The sequence below is a fragment of the Sardina pilchardus genome, chromosome 2 (genome assembly GCF_963854185.1).
Source record: "Sardina pilchardus chromosome 2, fSarPil1.1, whole genome shotgun sequence".
In the NCBI taxonomy this organism is placed as follows: Eukaryota; Metazoa; Chordata; class Actinopteri; order Clupeiformes; family Clupeidae; genus Sardina; species Sardina pilchardus.
The window spans coordinates 30585789-30600432 of record NC_084995.1 but is presented as its reverse complement, the minus strand read 5'-3'; the positions used below and the strand labels follow the sequence as shown (position 1 = coordinate 30600432).

At 41.8% G+C, this 14644-nt stretch overlaps 2 protein-coding genes across 3 annotated transcripts; one reads left to right on the top strand and one right to left on the bottom strand.

The window, feature by feature from the left end:
* Nucleotides 1-76: 76 nt before the first annotated feature.
* On the bottom strand, nt 77-1890 carry LOC134070102 (transcription factor Jun-like). Its single transcript, XM_062526327.1, has one exon. The coding sequence runs from the start codon at nt 1536-1538 to the stop codon at nt 609-611; it is 930 nt and encodes a 309-aa protein (XP_062382311.1). The 5' UTR covers nt 1539-1890; the 3' UTR covers nt 77-608.
* Nucleotides 1891-1938: 48 nt separating this feature from the next.
* Nucleotides 1939-14378, top strand: fggy (FGGY carbohydrate kinase domain containing). 2 transcript variants are annotated; one of them, XM_062526304.1, is made up of 16 exons: nt 1939-2206; nt 5017-5219; nt 5347-5458; nt 5559-5710; nt 6144-6232; nt 6367-6482; nt 8073-8201; nt 8843-8946; nt 9034-9141; nt 9250-9311; nt 9428-9578; nt 11668-11742; nt 11847-11967; nt 12786-12880; nt 13253-13314; nt 13945-14378. In XM_062526304.1, the coding sequence occupies exons 2-16, from the start codon at nt 5019-5021 to the stop codon at nt 14021-14023; spliced, it is 1656 nt and encodes a 551-aa protein (XP_062382288.1). In that variant the 5' UTR covers nt 1939-2206; nt 5017-5018; the 3' UTR covers nt 14024-14378. The 2 variants fall into 2 exon arrangements, with proteins under 2 accessions (XP_062382288.1, XP_062382281.1); XM_062526297.1 differs by lacking the exon at nt 1939-2206 and adding an exon at nt 4305-4444 and having other exon boundaries at nt 13945-14377.
* The last annotated feature ends 266 nt before the right edge of the window (nt 14379-14644 follow it).

The window sequence follows — 14644 nt, the reverse complement described above, 5'->3', positions numbered from 1 at the left end:
CTGCTTAAGTGGATTTGCTGTAATAACCCAAATTATGTTTGTCAGTCATCATTCACAATCAGTTTTGTAACAGAAATCAGGTAGCCCTTACAGTTTTTAATATGTAATACACAATGTAATACACTATGAAGTATTGCAGTAGTTTTGAACATTACGAAACAAAACAAAAATATTTACAGATTTACAAAAACAAGCTATTTGAAAATCTTAAATGCAATCAAATGCTTCAAATATCAAAAGAGTTCAGTGTGAAATTATTCTTTTATTAACAAAATTGTAAACAAAAGTTCAGCATAGTAAGATTCAGTTTCAGCAACAGACCCGACATGAAATGTGTACAATCAACAACTAATTGGCTTTTCATGTGGTTAGTAATCTTTCCACCTCCAATTTTGGAAAATCAGAGGGCCTACTGCAGAAGTTTGCTGGTGACAAGGTCAAACGTCCAAAAGCATACACTTTAAGAATTCATTGCAGTTTATGACTAGGCTATAAGGAAATTGAGGAAACCCAATCTATGTGCTGAAGATTTTAAAGTCTCTTAAGTGCTACGTTAAATCCTTGGCTATCTCCAAAAACTAAGTCCATTAAAATGTTCACAATCCCACTCAGAAAGCCTTTATCCGCTGCGTCAACATGAGATGGCAGCCGCTGTTTACGTGATCCATGACCCTTAGTTTGAGCTGCGCCACCTCGTCTCGTAGTATGTTAGCTGTTGAGCACAACTCTGTGTTCTGAGTTTTTAGGAATTTGACTTTTTCCTCCAGTCTCGAGAGTCGCTCGAGCTTTCTTTTCCGGCACTTTGACGCAGCGACCCTGTTTCTCATGCGCTTTCTCTCCGCTTTAATCCTCTCTTGGTTCTCCATGTCAATTGGAGACAAGGGAGGGGTTTCGCAGCTCATATCAGGAACTCGCTGAGGCTCCTCTTTGTACGCCTGTAGCGGGTGTTGGCATGGCACTCGAGGGCCTGGTGCGTTTTGCGCGGACATAGTCGCGTAACTCACAATGGAGCTGGAGTCGGTGTACGCAGGTGCGCGGCCGAGTGAACACAGGCTCGAGTATTCTGGTGGATCCATGCGGACTGAACTGTTCAACGATACGTTTCCCTGATCGGAGGTCACAGGTGCCATATCGGTGGATGTTGGCATCCCTTGATCCGCTGTGTCCATAACGGGCATGTGTTGTTGATGGTGGAGCTCCTCAAGAGCCTTGACAAAGCCTTCGGCAAAGCCCTCCTGCTCGTCGGTGGCATTCTTGGACGAGATGAATTGAGAAGGAGTCGGCGTTGTCAAACTGTTGCAAGACTGTACAATCAGACGCTCCAATTCAGGCGACGTCAGTTTAAGCAACCCAACGTCGGGTGATGTCAGTATGTCCATTGCCTTGGCGCGAAGGTGCGGCTTTAGGTGTTTCATTGGATCATTTAGATCTAGGGTCATATTTAGCTTTAGCGCCTTCGCATTATATCCACATCCAACATTTTTTTGTTGCGGAGGCACGGATGCGTTGAGAGACTCTTCATAGAATGTGGCTTCCATATTGACTCGCGTGAACTTCCCACAATTTCGAAAGCTTGAGCGCGGATCACACCCGTCCGTCCGATTTTTCCAAATCGTAGCCTATAGCTATATGAGAAATAGATCGGTCGTTGGCTGGTTTGTTATTTGATCGTTTGGTCGTTGTTTTATATCCACAGATATTTCGATGTTAGGCCCAAATGTCTATCGACAAGTTCTTCCACTCACGGAGAAACGCATAGCCTCGATTGTAAAATGTCAGTCTGCCAAGCGGCCGACAAAAAAATCATAGAATTCCCAATTCTTCGGCTAGACTCTTTGACAAGTATGTTAAAAACTGGTCGTGGACCGTCCCGGCCCTGTTTTCGCTCTCTCACTCTACTTCCAACGTGGAGTCAAACTTTATAAGAAGCACTGCTGCTTTGCCTCTGAAAATAACAATGATGTCATATTTAAGACTTCTCATTGGTGTGACTCATCGATATAGGCGTTGCTGTTTGGGCTTGATACTCTGGCGATGGCCCACCCCTCTTTAGCCCGGTGCTTCATGGGATTAGGTAATGCCCTTCTCCAGATGCACCATGGGATTACGTCGTGTTTTTGCATAGTTTACACGGACGGTGAGCCAAAGTGTCCTATATTTCCGATAAACGCGCTTAGCCGCTGATATTTGGAACGGTGTGTTTCAGGTAAACTCTACAATACAAGTCCTATCTCTTGTTCAGAAGACTACATTTAGCATTTCAGATACACACGGGACTGTAGCCCTATACCATTAAAATGTATTTCGAAGCAATGCATCATCTTGTATTAAATTCGAATGGCTGTCTATACCAGACCTATAGCCTTGAAATAATGCCAAAATTCAACACCTACTTTCGTCTATTGAGGCGAGACATATTTCCTCCACTGTAAGGCTACTTGACATACAGCTTGCCTTGGACCTTCGAAATGTAGGCCTCCATCCAGGGGAAATGTATGCCTCCATCAATACAAGGGGAAACATCCTGGTGCCTTAATAATATATAATAGCCTTTTGATTGACGCGCATGTTTCCGGTTGGGCCCTACTATTTAATTCATCAACTGTAGCCTATTTGCAATCCTGCCACTTATTTGGCTAATTAAGGTGCATTTCGAGAACCTCTAGACAAGTGATGTTTTTCAGTATTGCTCTTAATGTCGTTCCCAAATAAACATTTTGTGTTGTAGCATTACCTCTGTAGCAGATATGGAAACAGCATAGTTTCAGTGTGTTTCTATATTGTGCATTTAACACTTGCATACACGAGGCTAATGTGTTGTCATTTTCTTGGCAATGTGATTGCTATAAATACAGTATAACATCAATACAATATGTATTTATGTTTATGTAAATTCTTACTTTAACCTTGTAGTGTCTACAGAATATTCATTGAATATACTGTATTTGGATAATTCATCCCGACTTTAATTCTATGACATTTTATGCAACGTTTTTTTAGGCAGCATAGTTGAACAATTATGAAATAAATAGCCTACATGCATGTAATAGGCCTACAGAAATGAACTTCACAGACAGATTGTCAGGAAGAACTTTCAGTGAGGATTGTGGGTCTGTCGGTTGCCTTGGCTGCAGTGAAACAAACACATTAAGGCATTTGACACGTTCAGTCTGAATTCAGAGTTGGAATGTTCCAGCAAGTCACTTTGGCCTGTCATGGGAAGACACTGTCAACAATCACTTTGACCTCTCGCACTGATTCTTCTGATAGATGCAGTTTTCATTTACTTGTGAAGAAAGTTCAGTAGTGGAATGGAGAAAACTTTTTGGTCAGGTTGCTGATTCTAGGCCATGGCTGTAGTCTTCATACAGCACAGTCTCTTGTCAGTGTAAGAAGTATTCTGTGCATGCATGAAATGAGAACTGTACACCATCACCATCACAGTTCATGTATTATTGGATTCTGTGACTGTTAGTTTGACATAAAAAAAAATATAGGCCTGGCTATACAGTACCTGTGGAACACTCTTCTATGATGATGCATTAAGGCAAATATATACTCATGATTTAGTGTTTACACTGACAGAGAGTGTAAAGGCCAAATGTAGATCTGTTTTAATAATTGCTGGACTTGATGAGATGTTTCTGATGTCAGGTGTGAGTATTACAACTTATACTGATAATTGATTTAGTTCTAGCAACAACATTTCATCAAGATTTTTCTCGCTAGTTGTCTGCCAGTCAGCCAGGGAAATATTTCCCATTGGGCTTCGTACACGGCTGTTAATAATCCAATACATTCACCCACTTTATACATTCTCATTACAACAAAGTAATTACATATCCTCATGAAGTAGCCTATTCATATAATTTCCACTGCCACTGAGCGGTAATAATACAGATACAACACAATGCTGCAATGCACAAATAACTTTTGTGTCAAGCTTTTCTGCCCTTGCTCTTGACTTTTTCAGTCATTAATTTGCCCTGGACACACATCAATGTTTTTCTACTGTTCTTCTGTGGGTAGCCTAGGCTATTCTTTTTTTTTTTTTTTAAAGAAATAGCACTTCTCCCACAGAGTAAATACAAGCAAAACAGCATTCAGGAATGGACACTGGATTCAAGTCTATTGGCATGATGTTATTGAGGAATAATCAGTCTAAGCAGGCAGCCCAGTATCCTGTAGGCTGTGTGCGTGCATAGTATTGGAGCTCGGAGTTAACACAGGATAAGGACGTTCTCTCGAAATTTTACAACACAGGTCATGTGATTTTTGGTCACGTTAGCAAACCTACAATTTTGACCCTTGGTGGGACCCGTAAAAGTAGCCTACGAAGTGTTGTGTGCATAGTTGTGCAGCTATGAATGGCTTAGTAGCTTTCGCTAGCCTACATGTATGACCAAAACTGACTGTTGGCTGATTTATTCGTGGTCTGCACATGGTAAGAGAACGCTTGTCAACAAAAACAGATGCAGTTACTTGGCTTTATAGAGTCTCTATACTTTGTAGCAGCTCATTAGTTGTCCAAATAAATTTGTCGTTAGTTAGCCTGCTGAAACATTGTAATGGCAAGGCTGATACCGCAACATATTAACAATGCTCCCTGTGCGTGGCTGTGATTTAAATGGTTACATTGTACATTCCTCGTAATCCTGAAATGTGGCACAAAATTAGGGTTGTGTTTTCAGATAATTGTTTTGCAATCGGATTATATACTAAATCCACCTAATGTGTTTTGGCCGGGCTTCTAACAGGCTTGAATCAAAATTGTTTTTAAAGCCTAGCCTATGTTTACACTTCTTGAATGAAGCTGCCTATTACAAGCTGGCGGAACACATCTTAATCTTGCACCTGTACGGCACTGTGGTCAGTGTAAACTGTATTTTATATATGCCTTATAAATACATTTTACTTCCTTATTATTATTAATCTGTTAGTGGCCCATATCAGCATGTTGCGTTTGTTATGTGAGAGCATGGCAATGTTGCTTGTTTAAAATGATGCATGTTTTAGATATGGCGAGTGTCCAGGGTTCCATGGAGCGATATTACATAGGAGTAGACGTGGGCACAGCCAGCGTTCGCGCGGCACTTGTTACAAGTGATGGGCAGGTAAAGAGCATGGCCGAAGAACCGATCCACATTTGGGAACCTCATCCGGAACATTACGTCCAATCATCTTCTGATATCTGGACCAAGTGCTGCAGCACAGTCAGAGTGAGTTAACTTAAATGATTAAACGTTTCTCTCTGTCATGTTGAATTGTGGATAGCCTACCAGCCACTTCGTCTGTAAATGTGTGATGTCTTAAGTAGAATATTAACAAGGCATCATCTGACTACAGAGAGTGACAGAGGGCATTGACAAGATCAAAGTCAAAGGTATTGGCTTCGACGCAACTTGTTCCTTGGTTGTTTTGGACCACGGCTTTCAGCCAGTTGCCGTTAACCATGATGGTAAGTGGTGTCAATTCATCCTGGATATTGTATGTTGTACAACATTACCCGTGCTGGATTTATTATAGTCACCAGATGTTACCCTCCTGTCCTCCCTCAGGTGTCCGTGAGAGGAATGTGGTCATGTGGATGGACCACCGGGCTGCTGAGCAAGCAGCTCGGATCACTGCCACTGGTCACAGGGTCCTGAGGAGAGTGGGAGGGGTGATGTCCCCAGAAATGCAGCCCCCAAAGTTACTGTGGCTAAAAGAGGTGACCTGAGGCCATAGCCAAATTCTTTTTTATTGACAAGAGATTCAATTCCAGTATGTTTTGAATCCTAAATGAGATATTTGTCCTCACCAGTGATGTGCTATCATAACAATGAAGCCCTTAAGTGCACAAGTCAAGAGTTTAATTTGAGGAGATACTGTTTTCACACCCACAAACAATCTCACACCCTTGTATTGCAAAGGAATGCAGATGTGTTGCAACAGATCTGCAAAGTATTGCGAGAGACTACAAAACCGGTGCTGAGACAATGGAAGTCTCTCAGAAGAAGAATTTATGTGTCCTTATGGGCTTGGCAGTTGTCACTGAAGGGTAGTGGACAATTCTGTGACAATGTAGTTATGGTCACAATAAGTGCACTGGTCTCAGTATAATGACTATTTTGAACCTGCTGCTGTCTCTGTGTTGTTTTTAGAACCTGAAGGACAGTTGCTGGAAAGAAGCTGCTCATTTCTTTGACCTCCCAGATTTTTTGTCTTGGAAAGCTACCGGATCATTAGTAAGGTAAGCTTCACTTCTGGTCTTGAGTCTTGACATGCACATACACATATGTGTACACATACACATATCCCTGCAATTCACTCTGAAACATGAGTGTATTCCTATCTTATGATACACAAATCCCTCTTGCCTCTTAGATCCCTTTGCACTGTAGTTTGTAAATGGACCTATTCCCCTCCAGAAGGATGGGACAACACATTCTGGACCAGCATTGGTCTCGAAGACCTTTTGGAGAACAGCTACTCCAAAATAGGTGCTATGATTTGCAAACTAGTCTTTAGCTGTCTATAATATAAAAAATAATGAATTATAATTATAATATTAGCAACACCCCTCTCTTAAAACGAATGTGTTAGAAACAACACAAACTGTGTTCTCCCTATTTGGACATAGAGATGTGTTACCAAAAACACATTTGTTTTAAGAGTGTACACAGTATTCATGGGTTTCATCAGGTCCCTTGCCACAGGTGTGTTAATCAAGCACCATGCAGTCTGCATTGATAATCAATGTGCTTGATTTTATACACCTGTGGAAAGGGACCTGATAGAACCCATGAATAACAAAGAAATGTGTAAAAGATTGCTGTGGCTGTGTTTACCTGGACACTTTTATTCCGATTAGAAACTGAATAACAACTCAATCGGAATAAAAATCGCCATATAAAGACCTCGATCGGAATGACAATTCTTGATCCGATCAGAATTTTAATCGGAACGGTGGTGTAGTCCATTCCTATTTTCGAATGAACACCCATGTATACGGTAATTCTGATTAACTGCTCTATCTTCCCCCCAAAAAGTAGCCAACAACGGCTATTCCGATCAAATTTTAAAGGGATATTCCGCCATTTTTGGAAATACGCTCATTTTCCACCTCCCCTCGAGCAAAACAATCGATATTTACCTTGTTCTCGTTCATCCAGCCATTCTGTGAGTCTGGCGATACAACTTTTAGCTTCAGCCTAGCATAGATCATTGAATCGGATTAGACCATTAGCTTCTCGCCTGCTAGCTTCATGTTTAAAAGTGACTAAGATTTCTGGTAATTTTCCCATTTAAAACGTGTCTCCTCTCAAGTTAGAAAGTGCAATAAGACCAACTGAAAATGAAACCTGGCGTTTTTCTAGGCTGATTTGACATGGAACTACACTCTCATCTGGCGTAAGAATCGAGGCAACTTGCAAACGTACCATAGGCGTAGTGATATCGTACGCAGCATCTGAAAATAGTCCCCATAGACAACAAGCAGTAGTAGTGCCAGTAGTGTGCAAGTTGCCTTGATTATTACGCCAGATGAGAGTGTAGTTCCATGTCAAATCAGCCTAGAAAAACGCCAGGTTTCATTTTCAGTTGGTCTTATTGCACTTTCTAACTTGAGAGGAGACACGTTTTAAATGAGAAAATTACCAGAAATCTTAGTCACTTTTAAACATGAAGCTAGCAGGCGAGAAGCTAATGGTCTAATCCGATTCAATGATCTATGCTAGGCTGAAGCTAAAAGTTGTATCGCCAGACTCACAGAATGGCTGGATGAACGGGAACAAGGTAAATATCGATTGTTTTGCTCGAGGGGAGGTGGAAAATGAGCGTATTTCCAAAAATGGCGGAATATCCCTTTAAAGTGCTTGAAAGCACCTGATCGGAATAGAATGTAACCCCATGTAAACAGACGGCAAAAAATTTTCAATCGGAATATTTTAATCGGAATGACAAAAAAAAAAACCTGTCCATGTAAACGTGGCTACTGTTCTCCCTATCTGAACATAGAAATGTTTAAAAAAGCTACACAAGTTGTGTTATTTTAAACACATTCATTCTAAAAGTGTATTTCCTCAAAACAGGCGCCGTGACCTGCAGCCCTGGCACTGCCGTGGGTGAAGGGCTTACACAGGAAGCAGCTGCCGTGCTGGGGCTCGTCCCTGGGACAGCCGTGGCTGCCAGCCTCATAGACGCACATGCTGGAGGGCTAGGTGAGCTCCTGGAGCATCCATTACATTACATTCTTTACATTACATTACATTTGGCTGAGGCTTTTTAACCAAAGCGACTTACAACATGATAAAACATTTAAGCTTTTAAGAGCACTTTTAACAACAAATAAAAAGAACACAATAAGTGCATCAATGAGTGTAATAAGTGCATCAATATGAGTGCTATTGTCTGTAGTAGTGCTATGAGAGGAGATGTTCTCTAAAGAGCTGGGTTTTCAGACATTTTTTGAAGATGGCTAGGGATGTCCCTGCTCTAGTAGGAACAGATAGTGTGTTCCACCAACGAGGGACGACAGATGAGAAGAGTTTGGATTGACCTGAGCGCGCTAGCGGAAGAGCTAGACGTCGCTCGGCTCAGCATCCAAATGCAGATAGAACAAATGATGGCTCAGCAGTTCATGCCAAGTCATGAAAAGATGATAGTAGGACATGAATTGGCTTAGGGCGGCTTACACACAATTAGTTTTTGACCACACAGCTGACCAAATGTGCAGTAGTTTGATTTTGCCCCTTCAAAGCAGTTGGACCTCCACAGTAGACACAGTTAGGCTACCATGTGGATCAGCTTCCCAGTATTCTGTGTTTCTATGGTAACATTTTGCGTTTAAATTCCTCTTAAGGTGTTGTTGGCGCTGATGTGACTGGGTTCCACCTTCCATGTGAAAAGCAACCTCTATCCTCACGCTTGGCCTTGATTTGTGGCACATCGTCGTGTCACATGGCAGTAGGTGCTTTCGTTATTCTTTGCTTGAGACAAACTGATGCCCAACCGTGTCTTTGTTCCATGCCATGAACATGTCTGCCCTGTTAGATCAGCCAAGACCCCATCTTTGTTCCTGGTGTTTGGGGACCTTACCAGTCTGCCATGGTGCCCACGCTGTGGTTGAATGAAGGAGGCCAGAGTGCCACTGGAAGACTGGTCAGTTCAGGTTGTTATACTAACCAATTAGAAAGTGATTGTACAGTCAGAAACTAAGTGCCTTGATGATTTGTTTTGCCATGCGTACATAGAGTTTTCTGTCGGCAGATTGACTACATGGTGAGAGGCCATGCTGCTTTCCCCGAGCTGAAGGAGAAAGCAGAGAGAAGGTTAGTGTAGAAAATGGCTGAACCACCACTACATATTTTACAAATCCTGCTTTTGAGTTAGAAAAAGCATCAGCTAGTTTCATCCTGACCACAGACCTTCTTATTTTCCTGCATAGCCAAGAGAGTGTTTACTCCTACCTGAATAAACATCTAGAGGCTATGGCCAAAGACCCCGCCAACCTGGACCAGTTGACCAATAGTCTGCATGTGTGGCCTGACTTCCATGGAAACCGGTCTCCTCTGGCAGACCCCACTCTGAAGGGCATGGTGAGCAAACAGGGCATCTGCCTCATGTCATGTGTCTTGCTATCCACACACACGCACCGCAGTGGACAGGGCAGAAATATGTCACCTATATTTATGTCACATATCTGGTGACATATAACACGTTACAAGAAGCTCTCAATTTCCTTTCATTGCAGCTTTACTGGCTATTTAAGCATTGGGAAGGCATTGATATTTCTCACATGTTTCTGTCACAAGATTCATTTGTATGCCAGTTACATATATCTAGTGATGGACATATCATCTTGTACAGTTTGTTAAGTGTGCATTCATTTTTGTTTCACTTGATGTTTGTTTGTATCAAATATACCCTGTCACACAAAAGCACTGCATGTTACGTTACAGTATACAACTGCAGTGTTATGTCAACTGTTGAAGAAATTTGAAGTAATTTATTTAATGGAAAACAGGCACATTTTGAATTTGATGCCAACAACTTGTCTCAAAAAAGTTGGGACGGGTGCAACAAAAGGCTGGAAAAGTTGTGTAATGATTAAGACAACAAAGGAGGAACGTTTCACAACTAATTAGGTGAACTGGAACCATGAATGAGGATAAAAAGAGCATCCCACAGAGACTGAGTCACTCAGAAGTAAAGATGTGCAGGTATTCATCATCACTCTGTGTAAACCTGTATGGGCAAATGATGAGACAATGTAAGAATGTGTCTTGTCTTGAAACTGCAAGATTTGAGAATCTCATCATCTACAGTACATAACATCATGAAAATATTCAGAGAATCGAGAAAAACCTAAAGGGCTGAAAGGTAGGGCTGAAAATAATATTGGATGGCTGTGGTCTTTTGGACCTCAGATGGAGCTGCATTTAAAAACAAATACCTTTTTTCATTTCATTGTATGGGCTTAGGAAAACTTCTGATAACCATTGTCTTGGAGCACAGTTTAATGTTCCTTTCACAAATTCTAGTGAAAACGCTACCATACAAAGAAGAAATTTCATTTTGACCTGATACAGAAATGTTACCATCTTACCTGAACCTGAGCTCATGTAAAATGGACTGGAGTAAAGTGGAAAAGGGTCCTGTGCTTACAGTAGGCCAATCAAAATGTACAATTCTTTTTTTTTTTTAAATCATGGACTATCCAATGTATCATACTATTGTTATAGTGCTCCGTTCAAAACCTAGCTTCCATGACTTTGTGGAGGTGCATTAGTGCCTATGGCATGGACAATTTGCACATCTGACACAAGGCACAATCAATTCTGAATGATATACAGTACATAGGTTTTGAAGACCATAATCTCTCATCCAGACAGTGCCTTTTCAGGGAAGCCCTCAAATATTTCAGGAAAACAACGGCAAACTGAATCCTACACATGTGTAAACAGTATTTCTCCATAGAGGAAGAGTCCAGGTGCTAAAATGGCATATCTGCCAAACCTGTCTGGGTGCATAATGAAATGAAAATCTTAATCAGTCCCCCAGACTTGAGTATCTGAAATCCTATATCGGCATAAATGGGACCACTTCTTATTCTTAAAACTCTAGCAACTGGTCTCTTCAATTCCCTAACATTAACACAATGTTGTTAAATGAAGAGGCGAAGCAACACAGTGATAAAAATGCCCCGCTCCCAACTTTTTTGTGACGTGATGCTGGCATTCAATTCAAACTGAACATATATCTCTTCTTCAACAGTTTTTATTCACATTTTAGAATAGAATAGAATAACATATATACTTTTTTGATCCCGTGAGGGAAATTCAGTTCTCTGCATTTAACCCAATTTAACCGAATTAGTGAACACACAGCACACAGTGAACACACGGTGAGGTGAATCACACAACCCAGAGCAGTGAGCTGCCTGCCCAACCAGCGGCGCTCGGGGAGCAGTGAGAGGTTAGGTGCCTTGCTCAAGGGCACTTCAGCCGTGGTGGACTGGTTGGGGATCGAACCGGCAACCCTCCGGTTACAACCCCGAAGCGGCTGCCCACGCTTTTTACTAAGCGTCCAAACTTTTTTGGAATTTGGGTTGGAGAAGGTGTCATATGTTTATCAACATTTTATACCACTCAGGCTATCAATCTTCCTCTCTCTCGTCATGAGTAGGTTGTTGGACTCTCCTTGTCCCAGACCCTGGATGACCTGGCCCTGTTATACCTGGCATCAGTTCAGGCTATTGCTGTGAGTAATATAATCTCCTTGTGTGGACCTTTCATGTGAGCCTGGTCGTCATTTGAAAGTGCTTCTGAGTAGAACGGTCTCATCCTGTGCTTGTGGCATTCCAGCTTGGCACCAGGCACATCCTACAGGCTCTGGAGGAGGCGGGGCACTGCATCACCACCCTCTTCCTGTGCGGAGGGCTGAGCAAGAACGCCCTGTTTGTGCAGATGCACGCTAACGCAACAGGTGAGTGAGTGGTGACACGGCAGTGCAGCGCTGGACTTTATACAGGTACAGTGTAGACTAGTTCCTTATGGATGGGTGTGCTTCGTGTACACACGTGTGTTATTCAGCTGACGGCTGTATCGTAATTTCCAGACTATTAGCCGCGGCTTAAACATTGATTTTGCAAAATTTCTTCAGCTATGAGGTTAATACAGGGGGGCAGTTAATATGGTGTTAATATGGTTTTGTCTCTTTTAATTTGCATAAAACACTGTCCTGCGGCTTATACACAATGCGGCTTATATGTGAGAAATTACTGTAGTGTGGGAACTGTGAGCTCATTTGCATTGGATACCGCTGTGCCAACGGCCCATTTGAATTGGATCAGCGGCACATTTGCATCCAATATCAGTGTAAACGATAGCAGGCTAAGAGCTCTGTGGTGTTCGTCCTCTATGAAAAGGCACGCTCATGCCTGTAGTGTGTCACACTTCTGTGTCACTTCCTGATGTGTGACTTCCTGAATTCTTATAGTGGACTTTTGGCCCATCCGTCCGTTGTATTGTACACATTGGGTGCCTCTCAACATCTCTCCTCGATCCTCGAGGGGCGTTCCCACTGATCTATAGCTAACACTGGATAGACTATCCCGTTGTTGCCACCCCATCATTCTTTATGTAGATCAGTGAGGATCGAGGCCCAAGGAACGAGGGAGGACGTATAAAAGCCCAAATGAGAGGCACCCAGTGAACAGAAGGGTTGTTTCCTTGTTTTGAGTGCATGTCCAGACAATGCCACTAATCAAATGCCGTGTCTTATCTTTGATGATAACACCTCAGGTTTACCAGTGGTTCTGCCTGCTGAGAAAGAAGCTGTTTTGGTGGGAGCTGCTATTTTAGGAGCCTGTGCCTCTCTTGATTACAAGTCCATTCAGGTGTGCCACAACTCTCAGAGGAACAATTTACACAAAGTATTGTACTTGGAGACTACAGAGAAGGCAACTTCTTGCTATTAAGAATTAGTTCAGGATCATTATAGTCTCTATACTATGCCATAGTAGCATTCAGAAGGGTAGGGTAAAAAATGCATTTCACAGCATTTGAAGGAAGGAAGAATGACTTTTACAAAAGCAAATAATGCCTGAAAATATTGCATTAGCCTAATTTCATATGATAAATCGTAATGTTGATAACAAGTCTTTCAATTGTCACTTGAATATCACACACAGTGTTATTTCCTGTGTGATTGTCAATTTGCAGCTGTCCCATTTACAAGCTGAAACTTTTCACCTTGAACTGTCTTCCAGGAAGCCATGGAGAAAATGGCAAAAGTCGGCAGAGTTGTAAAACCAAATCTTGAGCAAGAACAGTAAGTACTTGTTACATAATTTGTGTACCACAATGTCCTCAGTTTATTGCTTTGACCCGATCAAGAGTGTTAATAAGCACAGTGTATGAAACATTGCAATACTATTTTCTAACAAAATATTACACAATGGCTACAAGCATAACTTTATAGGCTTTATTAGTTCCTTATTACCTCCACCAAGGAGGTTATGTTTTCATCAGGGTTTGTTTGTCTGTCTGTTTGTCAGTCTGTTTGTCAGTCTGTCTGTTTGTTAGCAAGATAACTCAAAAAGATGGATTTCGATGGAATTTTCAGGGAAGGTCAGAAATGACCCAAGGAACAAACGATTACATTTTGGAGCCTCGGGATTACGGAGCTGTTTATGTTTTTCGCTTAGTGGTGTAATGGCATGCTATGGCCACGTGGTGGCGATCTGAATAGTTTAGATTCAAATGTATGACAACCTAGGAAGACCAATACAGACGGAGGTCTGCACTCTCTGAGTGCTTTTCTAGTTGTTTATGTTTTGCGTTGTTGTCATTACACATACAAAAAACATGAACTGTATTGTCATAAATGATTCAGTTGGCTGTAGGGTTACTTCATTGATGCTAAGAAACAGAAGATCCTGAAATGCTGTGTGTTCTCCAGTTTCTACAGGAAGAAATTTAGTGTGTTTCTGCGGCTGTTTGTCCACCAGAGGGAGTGTGCTCTTCTCATGAAGGACTGACCATAAGAGGAATCTGTCTTCCGCAAGTGAGAAGTGAGCGATCACCACACTACAAGAAGTGGCACTACTGACATTTCAATACCAGGGCACAGTTCTCCAATCGAATGTCACCTTTTTTAAACTTTTGATTAGAACTTGTAGTAAAGCTGTAGAGCAGTGTACAACCCTTCAGTGGATGCAACTGGAAGTAACTTAATTGTTCACAGAAGGGACTGCAACCAAGATTAATACACACTACAATACAATACAATTCTAAAAGCAATCTTTATCAAAATAAATTATTTTCACAAACATGTTTTATTTCAATTGTTAAGGAATTTCTTTTTGTCTCTCCCTTTGACCGGCACACATTTCACTGTCCCCCACCTGAGGAATAGAGTGCTGACTGTAATGTGAGTTGTTCCAGTAGCACTACAAGATCAAAGCCATTTGACTGGCCTTCAGTGAAGTGTTGTAGTGTTGTTCTAATGGGAGGACTGGACAAATCCCTTGCAGCTGATGTCAATGGAACACATCAAACCGAAGCTCTTGCTCTGTGTAATGTGATTAAACTGACACCATCTCACGGCGGCTAGTAGCAGAGTGCAACATAATACAGCATTGGGCCATACATGCTGGGTC

Coding starts and splice junctions, on each gene's coding strand:
- LOC134070102 (XM_062526327.1), bottom strand. CDS start 1,538: ATGGAAGCCACATTCTATGAAGAGTCTCTCAACGCATCCGTGCCTCCG.
- fggy (XM_062526297.1), top strand. CDS start 4,399: ATGACCAAAACTGACTGTTGGCTGATTTATTCGTGGTCTGCACATG. Junction 9,579..11,667: donor ACCCCACTCTGAAGGGCATG/GTGAGCAAACAG, acceptor CGTCATGAGTAG/GTTGTTGGACTCTCCTTGTC. Junction 11,968..12,785: donor GATGCACGCTAACGCAACAG/GTGAGTGAGTGG, acceptor ATAACACCTCAG/GTTTACCAGTGGTTCTGCCT.